This window comes from Motacilla alba, chromosome 4, assembly GCF_015832195.1.
Source record: "Motacilla alba alba isolate MOTALB_02 chromosome 4, Motacilla_alba_V1.0_pri, whole genome shotgun sequence".
NCBI lineage: Eukaryota > Metazoa > Chordata > Aves > Passeriformes > Motacillidae > Motacilla > Motacilla alba.
The window spans coordinates 297,910-314,046 of NC_052019.1; the positions used below are offsets into that span (position 1 = coordinate 297,910).

A 16,137-nucleotide genomic window follows, 5' to 3' on the forward strand; every position below is an offset into this window, starting at 1 on the left:
TAGCTTATGTCAGAAGTGTTTTGCTCTCAAGTGCTTTGGACCCAGGTTTTTAATTTGCTCTGATTTAACACTGTTTACTGGGAAGGGGAAAGAATGAGGGAAGCAGGAACCTGGGCAGAAAGACTGAGGTGGATTGGGAAAGGGAAAGCAAGAGCAAATCACCCTATCTGATGCAACCAGGCTGACTTCTGCCTATTAGTCATTTTTGCTTGGTAAAAACCTTTCCAGGGGGGAATTCTTCAGATAAGGATTGGCTGATGGGTAGCAGAGCTAGCTCCCGTTTTCTGCCTTCTCTTAACTGTGGTCCTTCCATCCTTTCCCATTAAAAATGTGCTGATTTCACTCTTTTTGTGCATTTGTGAGCAATGCTTAGTGCTGATCTGTTTTTAGAGCCCACGGTCACAGCCATGCTGCAGACTATTGTTGTACACTCCAGCCTGACACACAAACATCTGTGTGCTTGCACACTCACTGCCTAGTGTGAGTCCAGAGATCATGGAGTGGTTTGGTTTGGAAGGGTTCTAATAGACCATCCTGTTGCACCCCCTGCCATGGCAGGGACAGCTCCCTCTGTCCCAGGCTGCTCCAGCCCCAGTGTCCAACCTGGCCTGGGGCACTGCAGGGATCCAGGGGCAGCCACAGCAACTCTGGGCACCTGTGCCAGGGCCTCACACCCTGCCAGGGAACAATTCCTTCCCCATATCCTGTCTAACCCTGCCCTCTTTTATTTCAATGCCTTCAGTCCTGCATATCTCTGTAAAAAGTCCCAACACAAGATTATATTCCTTGTGTTGAAAATATTTTGTCAAACTGTAGTTCTTTCCCTGAAAAAAATTGTTTGCATCACATCATACACCCTGGTGTTGGCAGAGCTAGGCAGATAATAACTAAATGGCAGGTAAATCACTCCTCAGAGGTTGCTTTTAGGAAGCGTCCAAGTAGAGAAGTATTAATCAGGAAGGGCAGGAAATGCAGCACATCAAATGTAAAAATAGCTGCAAGGTGCTTTCTCTGCATTCAGGATTTTTCTGAATTTTCTGGTTAAAGTTTCCCATGAAAATATGCTGGTGGGAGATAAGGAAGTTATTTGCAAGTGAAGGGAAGGCACTATTATGCCTGAAATCAGATTGCAGCTGTGGCAGTGCTTCCGAACACATCCACGCGGCCTTCACTGGTAGCCCGTGAGTTGCTGGTGCCATGGACCTGCCTGATTCCCTCTCCCAGGGCCCAGGGGGGCCCTGCAGGGCAGCTGAAGCACGTGGCATGGAAGAGCAGTGTTGGGCAGGTGGGTGATGGTGTTGCCATTGGGAAGCTGGCCCATCAAAACACGGAAGGAGCAGTAAGGACCCCCATGACCATCTGTGAGTGAGCCTGTGACCTGTGGTTTGTGGAGAAGGTAGAAGGAACACCAGCAGGTGGAAGGTGCTTCATCATCTGGCTGTTACCATGATTCACAGTCAAAAAGCCATTTCCAGTGCTTGTGGGTTTCTCCTCTATCCTCTGACCCTGGTGGGAAATTGTCCTTTGTAGATTCCAGTGAGCTTGTCTAAAACATTCTATCAATAGTTTGTTTCCAAAGTTTAAAGTTCTCTGAGAAGCCATGAGAAGATGTCTCTGTGCATGTTCCAGTTATTTAGTGAATGATCTCCAGTTACAGGCTTGTAGGAAAGTGGATAAATGAATAGATTCTGTTGTTTTAAATACAGATATTTGAGTGTCTTCTTGATATGCTAAAGAGCAGAGAGGAAAGAAGAATTAGTGTTATTGCTCAAGATGCTGCAGTCTGCCTTTAAACAACCCGAGGTTAAAAAATCAGGAGAAATTTCATGTATGTTCATATTGAATATTGATCCAACTTCACTTTGCTTCCCCTGTGCAAAGCATAAGGAAAGAAGTACAAGACATTCTCAATGTCTCTAAGACTTATTTTTCTTTAAGTGGCACTAATGAAAAGAGTGTTTCCTTCGCAGAATACAATTATTTTGTTGAATTTTCATTCAGTCTCCTTGTTCCAACAATAGGCCTTTTTGCTTCTTCCTATTTTGCTCTGTGTTGCTGCTAGGAAACAACTCATCCACATCTGAGAAACACAATTAAGTGTCCCTGATACAGTATAGCTTCCATTATGTGCCAACAGAAAGAAGATACCAAAAGGATTCCTAAAATAAGGTCCAAGGCTGGCAGAGATATTCAGGATGGGGACTCGATGTCTAAGAATCTGCTGGTACATTGATTGGCATGGCTGCTTAATGAGGAGGAATATGTCTTCTTAACAAGGAGGCTCCAGCCTTTAAAGCATCTTGTTTCCAGCAAGCTCAAGGACCATAAACAAGGGATCTTTGCTTTGTGTAGTTTTTTCCTTATATTGTGCGCTCTTCTGTGCACAGCTCCAGATGGGTGCACCTGCATTGGCAGAATGACTCCTAAATGGCATCTACATGCCAGAAGTTGTTAAATCCTTTCCTGCAGTGATAGTGAACAAGATGTCAAAGTAAACTGGCTGTGTAGGGTTTGTTCTTACTTGTTGCTTTGGTTTTGGGGTTTTTGTGAATGTTTCTCCTCTACATCTTTGTAATTAAAGGTCTCAAAGTGTGTCAATATGACCATTTTGCTTAAATCAGGAGCATTTTTGTGAAGAAAATCTGTATGTCCTCACCGTGCTACCTTGGGTTGGATCTTGAGCAGACTCAGGTGTATGAGATGGTATGTTTTGGGCATGCCCCAAACCTGAAATAGTTTACGGCTGTGCAACCACAACTCAATGACATTCAGCACAAAGTTATCCTAAAATATATTGAGGAATGCCCCCAGCTAGTCCCAGCATGAACATCATCACCTTAGCACCAGATGTTTTCTGCTGATGCTGTTGATAATGACGTTGTTTCATCAGTAGGACTGATGAAATATTATTTTTCCTAAGGCCTGTTTGTTTATTTCTGGAAAAAGTCTCTGAAGTCCCACGGGCTTTGTTTTGTTTTCCCAATTCTTCTTTCAAGAGTTTTGAGTTTGGCTGAAATGTGTTAACAAGCCCAAAATTATTTCAAATATTGTCTTTTCCTTCCTAGTTATGATATCACCCCTGCTGTCTAACAACAGGAGAGGAAGTTAAATGAATTTTTGAGGCTAAAAAGCTGAGTCTGATGAAGATTTCATACACAACACCAGTCCCGGGTAGCCTGTGCTGGCTCTGTTTTGATGCAGGGTTCTATTTTCATCTGCCTTCTGTAGCACAAAGAAAGCAAAGGGGACCAAATGGGTTTCATCCGCACGTTAATTGTTGACGTATCTCAGTTTGACAACTAAAGGACTTAATTGCTATTGAATTTGTTTCTCTTCTTCATTCAAAGTTGCATCTTCTCCCCCTCTGCTCAACAGCTTGCAAGTGCAATGGCCACGCATCCGTCTGCAACACAAACACAGGGAAATGCTTCTGCACAACCAAGGGAATCAAAGGAGATGAGTGTCAACTGTGAGTTCATTTCCCTTTCTTACCTGCAATAAAAAATTGTGCACGTACCACCTTAGACACCTCTGCCCCCCCATTTTTTAATGGTTGTGTTTATGATGTCTCTGCTCGTTTCTTCCTCCTGACAGGACTGACTGCACTGAGGGTGCAGCCAGCCACGGGTCCCCTGGGGAATATCATGAACACGATGATTTCCTGAAGAATTTCAATTTTAAACACATGTCAACTGGAAATATCATGCAGAAGGGATGGGTGAAAAAATCCCCACACCCCAAACTATACATAGACTCACAGAATGGTTTGGGTTGGAAGAGACTCCAGGCTCATCCTGTTCCAGCCCCTGCCATGGCAGGGACACCTCCCACTGTCCCAGGCTGCTCCAGCCCCAGTGTCCAGCCTGGCCTGGGACACTGCCAGGGATCCAGGGATTCTCTGGGAATTCCAGCCCAGCCCCTGCCCCCCCTCCCAGCCAGGAATTCCTTGCCAAGATCCCAGCCCAATCTCCCCTTTCCCAGTGGCAGCCAGTCCCTGCCTCCTGTCCCTCTGTCCCTTGTCCCCAGTCCCTCTGCAGCTCTCCTGGAGCCCCTGCAGGCCCTGCCAGGGGCTCTGAGCTCTGCCTGGAGCCTTCCCTTCTCCAGGGGAGCATTCCCAGCTCTCCAGCCTGGCTGCAGAGGAGAGGGGCTCCAGCCCTGCAGCAGTTCCAGGCCCTGCTCTGGGCTCTCTGTGCTTTGCTTTATCCTTCAGTAGTTTCTTTTTAATCGGTATGTTTCACCGTCCGTGCTCTCTGATGTTGTTCATTGGGAGTGTAAATATATCCGAAATGAGCCTTTGACATTCAAGCAGTTTAATGGAGCAGTTTTAGAGCAACAAATTTGCTGGAGGTTTCTCTGTAACATAACAGAAATGCTTTTAGTGTAATGTTAGGGGAAATAATTTAATTCCAAATAATTTCATTGCCAGGTTTATTTTTAAAGCATTGCTCACATGAGTAAACATTTATAGGCTAGAACCTGGAATAGCCATAAATGACTAAGCTAATCCAGTTCCATGCATTTTGGAGAGCTAATAAATACCTTCCAAGTGGATGCAAATGTTAATATCCAGAATTGTATATTGCATTTTTACTGCATATGAGTTGGACTTGCAGGGAACATGGAATTTCTTCATCAGCCCAGTCTAGCTCAGACATTCATCTTTAATTGTGTAATGCTCTCAGCGCAGGTTGCGTTTTCTGGTATTTAGTGGCTGGGAATAAATAGAACTGCAAAAAAATTCCATTTATTAAAAAATGTATATTCTTTTTAGGTGTGAAGTTGAAAACAGATATCAGGGAAATCCACTTAAAGGAACGTGTTACTGTGAGTACCCTTGGGATTTTGTTTGGAGATAAAAAATGTGCTTGAAGTTTAAAATAACTTATTTAAAACTTGTTTCAGTTGCCTCAGCATGTGTTCTAAGTATGGGGGATTAAGGAAAGGACTAAAAAAAAGCTGTAAAAACCTTCACTTTTCTCAAATATGTTGTTTAAAGAGAATGAAAATACTTCTCTTGATAAGGTCCATGTGATGATTAGATCTTTTGAACAATGTTTTGAATGTTTTTCATGTGACTGAGATGAAATCTGGTCTTTTGGAGAGCACTCTCATCTATATTCCTAACAGGTAAAAAAAAAGAGTGTCCTCAGAATTTTTAGAAATGCAAAATACTGTTTATTTTAAATTCTGGTCCAGGTTAGAATGGATTTCAAAATTGCCACGTTTCCTCTGAAATGAGCAGTTGGATTCCCATGCAGTTCCAGAAGATCCTTTGCCAAGATTCAGATTACCTAATGGAAACTTTCCAGCTTCTGTTTGCAAATATTAGCAATCAGCAGCCTGGCAGGCGTGGAGAGATGGAATCTTAAGTTACATAAAGTCTCCAGTAGTGGTTTTGTTCAGCACAGAAATTATCAACTGGCTGGTTTTGGCTTATTTGAATTCTGCTTGTGTGGCCAAACAAGGGCACTGCTGGCTCCTCATGGCATCTCTGTGTAAGAATGACCAAATTCCTTGCTGAAATGGCAGGGATGGTTAAATGGGCAAAACGTGGGGAAAGGCAAAATTTTGCAGCTCTTACAGGAAGAACCTTGTGCTGTCCAGATCCAGTCTTGCTTGGTTTCATTGCCTGTTTCTTTGTGCTGTGTCCAGATGGACACCAGCAGCTTGTGTGACTTGTGTCAGTCCAGCGAGGGGAGGCAGTGAGAGAAAAACAGCACCTGGTGTGTCGTCAGTTCCTGGGTATTATTGCTGGGAATATCTCTGCATGACTTCAGGAATATGCACAAGTCAGTGTGCAGTAGTGGAAGAGTACTGAGGTGGGGGAGTGCATCCCCACAAGTGGCTGTGGCTTACACCAGCCCGGGCAGACGAGAGCAGGGAAGGACAGACAGACTGACCAGAGGCTGCTCCTGGCATGCCTGAGTGGCTTGTGTCCCAGAGCAGGGTGGCAGCTGGGTTCATTACCAGCCAGCTGCTCTGTAGAGCCTCTCCCAGGAAAATCTGCTGATGCACAGAAACCGGGAATGGGGGGACCATTGTCCCCTTCCAAGTGGGAATCACATGGTGGGAATTACACAGCTGCTGAACTTTTCTGCTATTCCCTTTGATCACAGAGGTATTGCAGGCTGGAAAAGTAAATCCTTTGGCATGTTTTTTACAGTGTGTAGGTAGGAATATTGATTTAGATCAAGGCTGTTGCCTGGCAAGTATAAGCCACCTCTCTTCCCTCTCTAGGCTCAGCTCCTGGAGTTTTTTGTTCCTTACGTGGGATCATATGTAGGTTGAAGTAATTTGTAGCAGTGTCATGATAGTGCCGTGTCCTGGTTGTCCAAGAAACCATTCAGTGACATCATGCCTTCCTTTATGAAAGTTACTCTATTCCAGGAGATGGGATAACTGTCTCCCTGCATTCCTTACAGATACTCTCCTCATCGACTATCAGTTCACCTTCAGCCTTTCCCAGGAGGACGATCGCTATTACACAGCAATCAACTTTGTAGCAACACCTGAAGAGGTACATTTTCTATTTTCCCTTTAACTTTGTCCTTTGTCTTCTCTTGGCCCTGGAGGCAATGAGTTGTTACAGTTGTGTGGGTCTTCAGGTTTAATTCTGTGATATGGATGGTGTGTCCTGCTCCATGAAGCAACCAGAGCTTTTTGACCTTGGCTTGGCTGTGCAGTCCCAAATCATCACAGGAAGATTTCATAAAGAACCCCAGCTGATTCTTACCAGTTGTTGGAACAACCTCTGAGCCATTCCAGTTTCTTTTAAATCACAGACTAGTTTGGGTTGGAAGGGACCTTAAAGCTCATCCTGCTCCAAATGCCCCTGCCACGGCAGGGACACTTCCACTGTCCCAGGCTGCTCCAAGCCCCAGTGTCCAGCCTGGCCTTGGGCACTGCCAGGGATCCAGGGGCAGCCCCAGCTGCTCTGGGAATTCCAGCCCAGCCCAGCCCCTGCCCCCCCCCCCCCCCCCCCCAGCCAGGAATTCCTTGCCAAGATCCCAGCCCAATCTCCCCTTTCCCAGTGGCAGCCATTCCCTGGCTCCTGTCCCTGCAGGCTTTGTCCCCAGCTCCTCTGCAGCTCTCCTGGAGCCCCTACAGGCACTCCTTAGGCACTTCCCTTCTGCAGGCTGAACAATCCCATCTCTCTCGGCCTTTCTCCTGAGCAGAGATGTTTTGCTTCTTTTAATCCCATATCTTGTGTCTCAGTTCTTCCTTTGATATTCTGTACACATGACTCCTTTGTTATGTTTTCCTTGAGGAGGAGAATACTTCTTCCAGAAAATATAGTATGCAGGTTTTAGCTTGATGTATTTTATTTATCTAAGTAACAAATTTCAGGATAATTTTTTGTAACAATGATTTCCTAGGAAACAGTACAGTAAAACTGCTTATCCTAAAAATGTGGTTTCTTTTTTGTTTCTTCCTTTAGCAAAACAGAGACCTGGACATGTTCATCAATGCATCTAAAAACTTCAACCTCAACATTACTTGGTCCACAAGTTTTGCAGGTAAATTGAAGATGATCTAAGCAACTCAGGAGCTTCTTTCATTTAGAAGTTTCTGAAAAAGGCAAATTTAATTGGGAAAGCTTTAGGGGGTTTTTAACCCATGTACTTTTTGCAGAGTGTTCTTAAATTGTCAGCCTGAGGGGGGGAAGTAAAATGTTTAAAAAAACCCTATGTTTTCAACTTTATTAGGGTATTTTGTAAATATTGAAAGTGCAAATTTGATTTTTTACAATGCAAAATCTTGGTACATGGTGGTTTTGATTATGCAGTGCAGCTTAACATAGTTGGCTTTGAATGAATAGTTAATTTTTTAAAATTAGAATTTAGGATGGCTTGCCCTTTTGTTTGCTTTCTTAAATACACCTTGAAATATCTTTTCTTACTACTCCTTACAACAGCTGGCACACAGGCTGGGGAGGAAATTCCAGTTGTTTCCAGAACTAATATAAAAGAATACAAGGACAGTTTCTCCAATGAGAAATTTGATTTCCGCAACAACCCAAACATCACCTTCTTTGTTTACGTCAGCAATTTCACCTGGCCCATAAAAATACAGGTAGGAACTGCTAATGTATGTCAAATTGTTTAAAGGTGCTTTTCCTGTTTCTCTCAAAACTGTGGCAGTTTGCTGAGCTTGGAGCAGTCCAAGCTGAACCAGGCTGGCATAATCCCATAGCAGACAGAGTTTGATGTTCCTGGGTAAGAGGAGGAAGGTGTGAGGCATCTTCTGATGTTGCCTCAGCCCAGTGGATCTGAAGATGTGCTGTGAAATAGAGTCACTCATTTATTAACAGGCCTGTGTTTGATGAGGTGTCTGACTTCAGATGTGCAGATCTTGATGTTGTAGAAAAAGACTGATAAAGCTAAAAAGGAAGCCTGGAAAGAGCAGACAGAGGAAATGCTTTAGTAGCTCTTTAGTGCCTGGTACTCAAAAGGCCCAGCTCAAGGGCCACCCCCTTTCTCCTGCTGCTGCCACAGGCTGGTGGCACGTGCGGGATGAGCAGCTCATCCTTCCCCTTTATTCAGGGTAGGTGGTTGGCAGGCAGTGCCTGGGGCACCAGGCTGGCCATGGTGATGAAGTGGTGCAGGAGCAGTGGATGAAGCTTGGTGGTAATAAAATCAGACAAAATCACTCTCTGGCTGGTGGTCTGAAAATCAGATGGAATCACTGTGATTGGGGGTGATAAAATCAGACAGAATTATTCTGTGATTTGGGGTGATAAAATCAGACAGAATCACTCTGTGATTGCCACCACAGATCCTGCAGCTGCTGATGCAGCTCACAACTCAGAGCAGCCTCAGCCACCTTCTTGCAGTGGGCTGGTCAAGTATCAGCTCCCTGTGTGCTCAGAGTGATGTGGGTGTTTGAAGGGCAAAATCCTTGGAGGTCTGGAGCGGAGATCATGGAATGGTTTGGGTTGGAAGGGACTTTAAAGTTGATCTTGTCCCATCTGCTGCCATGTGCAGGGACAGCTTTGGCCAGCCCAGCTTGCTCCAGCCCTGTCCAACCTCAAACAGTTACAGGGATGGGGCAGCCACAGACCTCATCTAATGCTTGGCATATTTGAATTCTGCCTTACTGAAGAAACTTGGTCAAATATGTGAACCCAAATCCTTCAATCTTCAGCCTTGTTCATGTGATTGTTTTGTGAAAGCTGACATTTCACATTAATGCATTTGGTGTTTCAAACATATTGGTCAGGCAAACTCAGTCTTTCAACAAAAATAATGCACAGGATAATACTGAGCAAGAAAATGAGATAATAATGCACAGGATAATATTGAGCAAGAAAATGAGATCCACCTGGAAAAAAGGTCCTTAAGCTATAGTGATATTTTTCTGAATTTTTAAAAAAGTATTAGGAGTACTTGAGAAATGTTCTTATCACCTTTTCCTAAAGATACTGGGTTTTAATTACTTGGAAAACTTTGTCTTGTTGATGGCAGACTGAAGATTTGACAGGTTGGCTTTGGACTCATTTTTGGACTCATTCCTCATTTTTAGTACCACTTACAGTTTTGGTAATCAGTTTGCAGCTGGAGAGTTTTTACCTCATAAAGTGGTAAAGTCTTAGTTTATTTTCAAGTCCTAATTTTTAAATATGGAGGAGTCGATGAGCTGCAATGTAAAATCTTTGTCATTGGATACTCAAGTAGCAAGTCCCAAATCTCCTCATTTTCATGAAAGTACTACTTGTCGTAGGGGAAGTAGCATCTGTCTACAAAGGTGAGCACTTACACAATGATTTATTTAAATATTTGAGCTTTTCTTTCGTCAAATTCTTAATTGCAGGAGTCTGGAAAAAAAAAGTCATTCTTTTTTTTTTAACCTTATGGGTCATTTTGATTGATATTTGATTTTCCATAATCAGTGCTGGACTGTACCTTACCCTGATTTATATCTTTGTTCTTTATTGGTGCAGAACTGTGTGTTAGGGATACAGCTGATTGGTTTTTCTCTTACCTCTCCTTACAGCATCCCCTCTTCCCTTCCCCTCCTGGCTTCCTTTACTTGTATGGCTGAAACATCTCTTCCTGCTTTGTTTTCATTTGCTGAGCAGTGGCACAGCTTGACTTCTGGCATTTCTTATTTTATCTCTCTACTTCTTGCTGGCTTTAAAGACATTGCTAATGAATCCTTTCCTCTCCTTAATACAAAGTCTCTCTAATTGATCCTCATGTCCCTTTCGAGGTTAGCTCTGAGGATGCAGCTTCAAATAGTTCTGCATCTTTGACCTGAGAGATATATTTAGATGGCAGCTTTCCCATTTCTGATCTCCTTATCCACTTGATTTTAGTGTTTGATTTCATTTCTCATAGTTAAAGAGTGAACTTTGATTCTCTAACAACACTTAACCTCTCTTTATCCTTAATTTAATGTGACTGTGCTTGTATGCACTCAATCCAAGTTAATGTTTTATCACCAGCTCTTCTTAATATCTTTATTACTTGTCAAAACAAAGTCTAAAATAGCATCAGCTCTTATTCATTGAGACACAGTTTTTGGAAGAAGTCTGGCAACAACCAGCAATCTGTGGTCCATAGAATTTCTGTTAGTTTCCTCTTCAGTGCACAGCTGAAAACCAGGACTCACCGTGTCCTTTCAGGTCTTGTGCAATCTGCCGTGAGGGATTGACCTTCCCTCAGCTGCAATCTATGTCCCTACCTGTCCTTTCCATACCCCAATTTTCTTCATTTTTGTGAAGTCGTGGCTCTCTGTAGTTTGTGTTTGATATGATAAAATAGAAGCTAAATCATGGTACAGGATTTGGGACAAAGATTTTTTTGGGCAAATGCCCAGAGCAGCTGTTGCTGCTTCATCCCTGGAAGTGTTTCAGGCCAGGCTGGATGGGGCTTGGAGCCCCCTGCTCTAGTGGAAGATGTCCCTGCCCATGGCAGGGGGGTGGATTGAGATGAGCTTTAAGATCCCTTCCAACCCACCTCATTCTCTGATTTTTAAGACTTCCTGGCCACCAGTCATTGACTCATCCCATGCTACATTCTTAGGAATAGTTTCCTTCTATTATACTTTCCTATACTTTCCTTCTCTCATTTGTTTTTCCAAGGGGTTCATCCCTGATTTCCCTGCAGAAGAGTTCCTGTGCTGTTGGGATCAGTCCTTCAGAGCAGACTGGCTTGTTAATTAAAACTCCATGTTGCAGTATGGGCAGGATGCAAACTGTTCTCTTATCTTCTAGCTTGTCTCCTCCAGTATTTGTCATTGCACCTCCACTATTAAACTGTCACACAGCGACAGAACATGTTTCAATTTCCTTTGGAAATTACACTGATTTTAATAGAGTATGTCGAAGTCAGGAAAACTCTGCTCCTGCCAAACTGCTGGAAATTATTCTGTCCTCATGTATGTGCATCACCTGGCAGCTCATGCGTGTGTTTGGGCTGCTCCTGGGCAGTGCAGCATGTCCAAATCATATTTCAGGGGTTTATTCTTTGTTTGACTGTCTTATCAAACTGTCATTGTGCATACACTCACCTGTCCTGGCTTATTTTCGATTTCAATACAACAGATGTATTTAAACATGAGTGTTTATGTCTATACAAAATCTTGCAACAGAAAACTTTATAAATGTAGTTTTTACTGCAAAGCAATTCTGCAATCCACCTTATTTTGTTTTTCTAAGTATTGCAAACTTTATCTTGAAGTCCTTGATTGAAATCTGTCTCTTATTTTTTCTCTCTCCTTGCCTGTTAAAATCTGCACTTGGAAAGTGTAAGTGCTCCTTTGTGTAAGAGATGGCTGTGTCTCTGCCAATGCTCAGCTCTGGCTCTTCTTTCCCTGTCTTGCTCCACCTCTTTATCAAACCACTGCATTTATTTTTTAAAGTACATTATTTTAGGATGTCTTTCCCCACCTGGTTAATGACTTAAAATGATTATTCAGTAAAAGAACTAAAGCAGCAAAATGCAGAAAGCCTTCAAAATACAGCAATCTTCTTAATCCTCCTTTCTGAGCAGTTCCAAGCATGAAGGAGTTCACTTAAAGCCTTACTTTGCCAAGCTTTCCTGAAAATCCTGGTAAAGTCTTGTCAGCAGTGTCTGGATCTTTCCATTCTCTCTGCTTTGTGAGCTCATCTTTGCTGCAAATGTTGGACACACGGAATTTTGAAGCATTTAGCAAACCCCAGCTGTTCACCTTCCTCTCCTCAGCCTGGCTCTAAACATTCCCTGTCTCCCCCAAACTGGGAGTGCACCCTTTAGGAAAGGACGTTAGTGGGCGTTGAAGGATTGAAATTTTTTTTCACTTACGCAAATGTAATAGTAATCTTTTCCCCACTATTCTTCCTCTTTGCTTAATCTTCACTGTGAGTTTGTTTTGTTATTCTTTCCAATTTTAGCTCAGAGTAGAAGAAAGACATTGACTGTAAATAATCTGCTGTACCATAGCAGAGTAAGAAGCAGAGGAGTTCTCTTCATGGGTTTCAATCCATGCAAAGTCAGCTCACTCTGAGGTGAAACTGCACTTCTGGAGCAGACAAGTAGTTAATGGTGAGAATTTGAAACTCTCTTAGATACCTGTGTAAATGTCAGCAGGTTTTAACACTGTTTAAACTTGAATGTATTTACCTGGGGCTGAGTCCAGTGAGTGAATTCCTCTCCAGAGTGTACAGGAGGGTGAACATTTGATCTGCTAATACAGGAAACTCTCCCCTGGCTGTAAGATTTCTTCTTCATCACAATTTACTGCTGATGGTGTTTGCTACCACTCACTAAATAAAGTTGGTGGTTTAGTCTTGTTTCATACCCAAACGATTGTTTATATTCACTAACATTCTGTCCCATTTGATACTTGATTTTTTTCCTCTCAGATTCTAAGCATCTGAGAAATGTGTAGGATGTTTAGGAGCTGATTAAGGCAAAACCAGTTTGTAATTGTATCATTAACTGGCAATTGCCTCCCGTCTTTCCTTCGTGTTGGTTGAAGGATTTTGATTTGAACACGCTTAAATGTTAATTATGAACCAAATGCTTCAAGAAACAAAAAGAGGCAAAGGAATTTTGCAGCCCTTGCATACAAAACGTACCATTTGCAAAATCTCATTAGGTATTCACTGTATATCATTTTCTTGGCAATTAATTGTTGTTTTGGCCTTCAAAAAGTGCCACTGTGACTATGCAGCATCGCTGCATGTGCAGCATGGTGGCAGCTGCAGCAGCATTGCATAGCTCCCACTGTTTGAAGTGCATTTGAGAACCAGTGGGAAACACTCAACTCACTGAAATTGTTGCCTTCCACTCAGATTTCATAAAGGCTGTAATGGAAAAATAGCTAAAATTGCCTCTGCTGTCTTCAATTTTAGTTTCTTAAGCTTTCTTCTGGTTTCTTCTACTTGATTTATTTCAGGATGGTCTATCTATATAGTCTCCTTTATATCTTTATCCCTTTTTACTCAGTTCATGGAACAAACAGGTTTGGAGGGACCTGGAAGACAATCTGTGGATTGTTTAGCTCAGTCACATATGTGCTGTCATAGTTATTCTGTCTCCAAAGATGCTGTTTACCCTGACAGGAAGGTCCTGGTGAGCCCACTCCAAATGCTGCATTACTCTCTTGTTCCTCTGCTGAAAGGGTGAGTGGTGAACTGCAAGGTGAACTGGCCCTTCAGTGGATGGCAGCTGGCACAGGAGATGTCAGGAGGGCAAGTGCAGAAACTGTCACTCATGGGGGAAACTGGGGACAGGCTCAAATGTGCTGTAATTAAACCAGAATTTGGTCTGTGGTGCTTTCTTTTGGTAGTGATCCAGGTGACTGTCACAGGTGACTGTGGACTGGCACACAGAATCCTGGAATCACAGATGGGTTTGGATTGGAAGGGACCTTAAAGACTATCTCATTGAAACCCCTGTCATGGGCAGGGACACCTTCCACTATCCCAGGGTGCTCCAAACCCCATCCCACCTTGCCTGCAACAATTCCAGGGATGGGGCAATCACAGCTTCTCAGGGCAACCTGTGCCATGGCCTCACAGGGAAGAATTCCAAATCCCATCTAACCCTTCCCTCTGGCACTGGGAAGCCATTCCCCCTTGTCCTGGAACTCCAGGCCCTTGTCCCCAGTCTCTCTCCAGCTCTCCTGGAGCCCCTTTAAGCCCTGGGGGGGCTAAAAGGTCATCCCAGAGCCTTCTCTTTGCAGGCTGAACATTCCCAGCTCTCCCAGCCTGGCTCCGCAGGAGAAATCCAGGTGTCACAGCTCCAGCTGCTCTGTACAGATCCATTGCAGGTGCAATCCCCAGGAAAGAGATGTCAGCCATTAGCTGAGGTGCTCTTTAATGAACCCCTTCCTTCGGGGCCCTCCCTTTCTGCCTTCTGTTGCCTTTGTTAAATTCTCATTGCCGGGATGATTGCATCCAACCTTGGAAGGAAAATGCTCATTTTAGTGCTCCGGTGAAGAGCTGCAGTGCTGCCTGAAGTGAGATTTCTGATAGATGTGGGAGGACAACTGTGCTCCCGTTAAACCTCTCGGAACTGCCACTTTCTTGGATTCAGGTGCCTTGTATATTAGACCTGGGACTACTGATTTTTTTAAGACCTTTTCTTCTATCCTGAGCTGTTTTAAGGGAATAGCTGAAGCTCTGTTCTTTCACAGGCATCAAAAGACTTCTCTGCCTCCCTCTGCAGCCCAAGGGTTTCCCAAAGGATTGTGTGATACTTACTAATTGCCTCCTTTGACCTGGGAACAGTTCCCACTGGTTTCCAGTGATAGGCTGAAAATGTCTGTAGGGATGTAGGAGTGCAAACTCCCTGCACATCTCCTTGGCTCAGCAGAGCTGGCAGTGATGTTGGAAATGGGTCTTTTCCCTAGCCCCGAGGTATTTCCTGTCTTGTTGGCAGGCAAAGTTTAGGTGGAGCCACCTGGTGTCAGCTGCCTTTTGGAGTCAGATGAATTTTGCACTAGGCTGAGATTCTGCTGAGGAATGGCTCTTGCTTTTTCTTATGCTGAATGTGGCTATTCAAGTTGGAAATATTAGCCCATATTTTGCGAACTGACAGGAATAACATTTTTAAGAAGGCTCCACAATCCTCAAACACTCGCTCTGATCTTTATCATTGTTTATTTCCATGTTTCATTGCTGTTGGGTCCTCCAGTATGTAAATACTGAAACCTTCTGAAATTCTCATTGTTCAGAGTAAGGCTCCTTCATTAAAGCAGTTTTGATTTGCAATTCTTCTTCTAATGCTCTTCCCCATCAACCTGCTAGTTTTATTTGCAACATTACTCCTAAAACAGGTGGTCTGCATTATCAAGAATCTTAATATCACTTTCAATTAAGCTTTAATTTTATTTGCCATTCATGTTTAGTGTAGTTCAGGAAGCATTTGTTTTTCTCCAGAGCTAAATGATGGATGACACTTTGCTGCAGCCAAGGAAAGCTTTGGGGTACCCTTAGCTCCTGCCAGGTGAGGAGGGTCCCAAAACAGAGCTGGAATAACAGCAGATCTCACACATTCCTTTTATTTTAGGCTTTCAGCCTCTTTAGGTGGCATGATCATTGCCAGCAGTGATGCTCTCTGCCTTTCCTTCTTTGAGGTTTACAGCCTGACTAAAAGGCTTTGATAATCCATGGAAAAAGAGAGTGAAGAAACCATCCACAGTTAAAAAGCAGGGCCTGAGCTGTCTCTAATGCCTTGATTTCTGTCTAGAAGGAGCACTAGGTATTTGATACAGGATAAATAACCCCTGAGGACTGAACATGGCCTGTGGAGATTTCCAGTCTTTCTCTAAATTAGTGTCATTCTCAAACCAAAAGTAACAGGTTCATCGAATGAGAGCTCTCAGTGAGGGCAAAGGAGGAGTATCTTTGTTGTTGGCCAAAGAGAATAAAGCACATTCAGATAGGTAGGGATTGCTTTGATAAAATAATTATGTAGGCTTGGAATTGCAGTGAGGTTGCTGATCTGGACAGCTTTCCTGCCAGGTCCTCATGTGCCTCGTGCATATTTAACAAGAAAGAGATGTAAGTGCAGAGATAAAATCATCCTTAACTCTCTGGGACTCTTTATTCCAAAAATGTTCTTTTTTTCTGATGCTTCTGAAAGCATTGTAATGCCAAAGTTGTTTGCTAATGATGTCCCTTGCCTTTGCTTAGCTGTAACTGCAGGT

General features: G+C 43.3%; 1 protein-coding gene across 1 annotated transcript in view; it reads left to right on the forward strand.

Moving 5' to 3' along the window:
• ATRN (attractin) overlaps positions 1–16,137 on the forward strand; it is a 149,181-nt gene that overhangs the window by 77,149 nt on the left and 55,895 nt on the right. Inside the window, exons 20-24 of the mRNA XM_038134564.1 lie at positions 3,376–3,469; positions 4,772–4,824; positions 6,423–6,517; positions 7,439–7,517; positions 7,916–8,073. Of these exons, the coding sequence (XP_037990492.1) occupies positions 3,376–3,469; positions 4,772–4,824; positions 6,423–6,517; positions 7,439–7,517; positions 7,916–8,073 (479 nt within the window). The remainder of the gene's footprint in view (positions 1–3,375; positions 3,470–4,771; positions 4,825–6,422; positions 6,518–7,438; positions 7,518–7,915; positions 8,074–16,137) is intronic.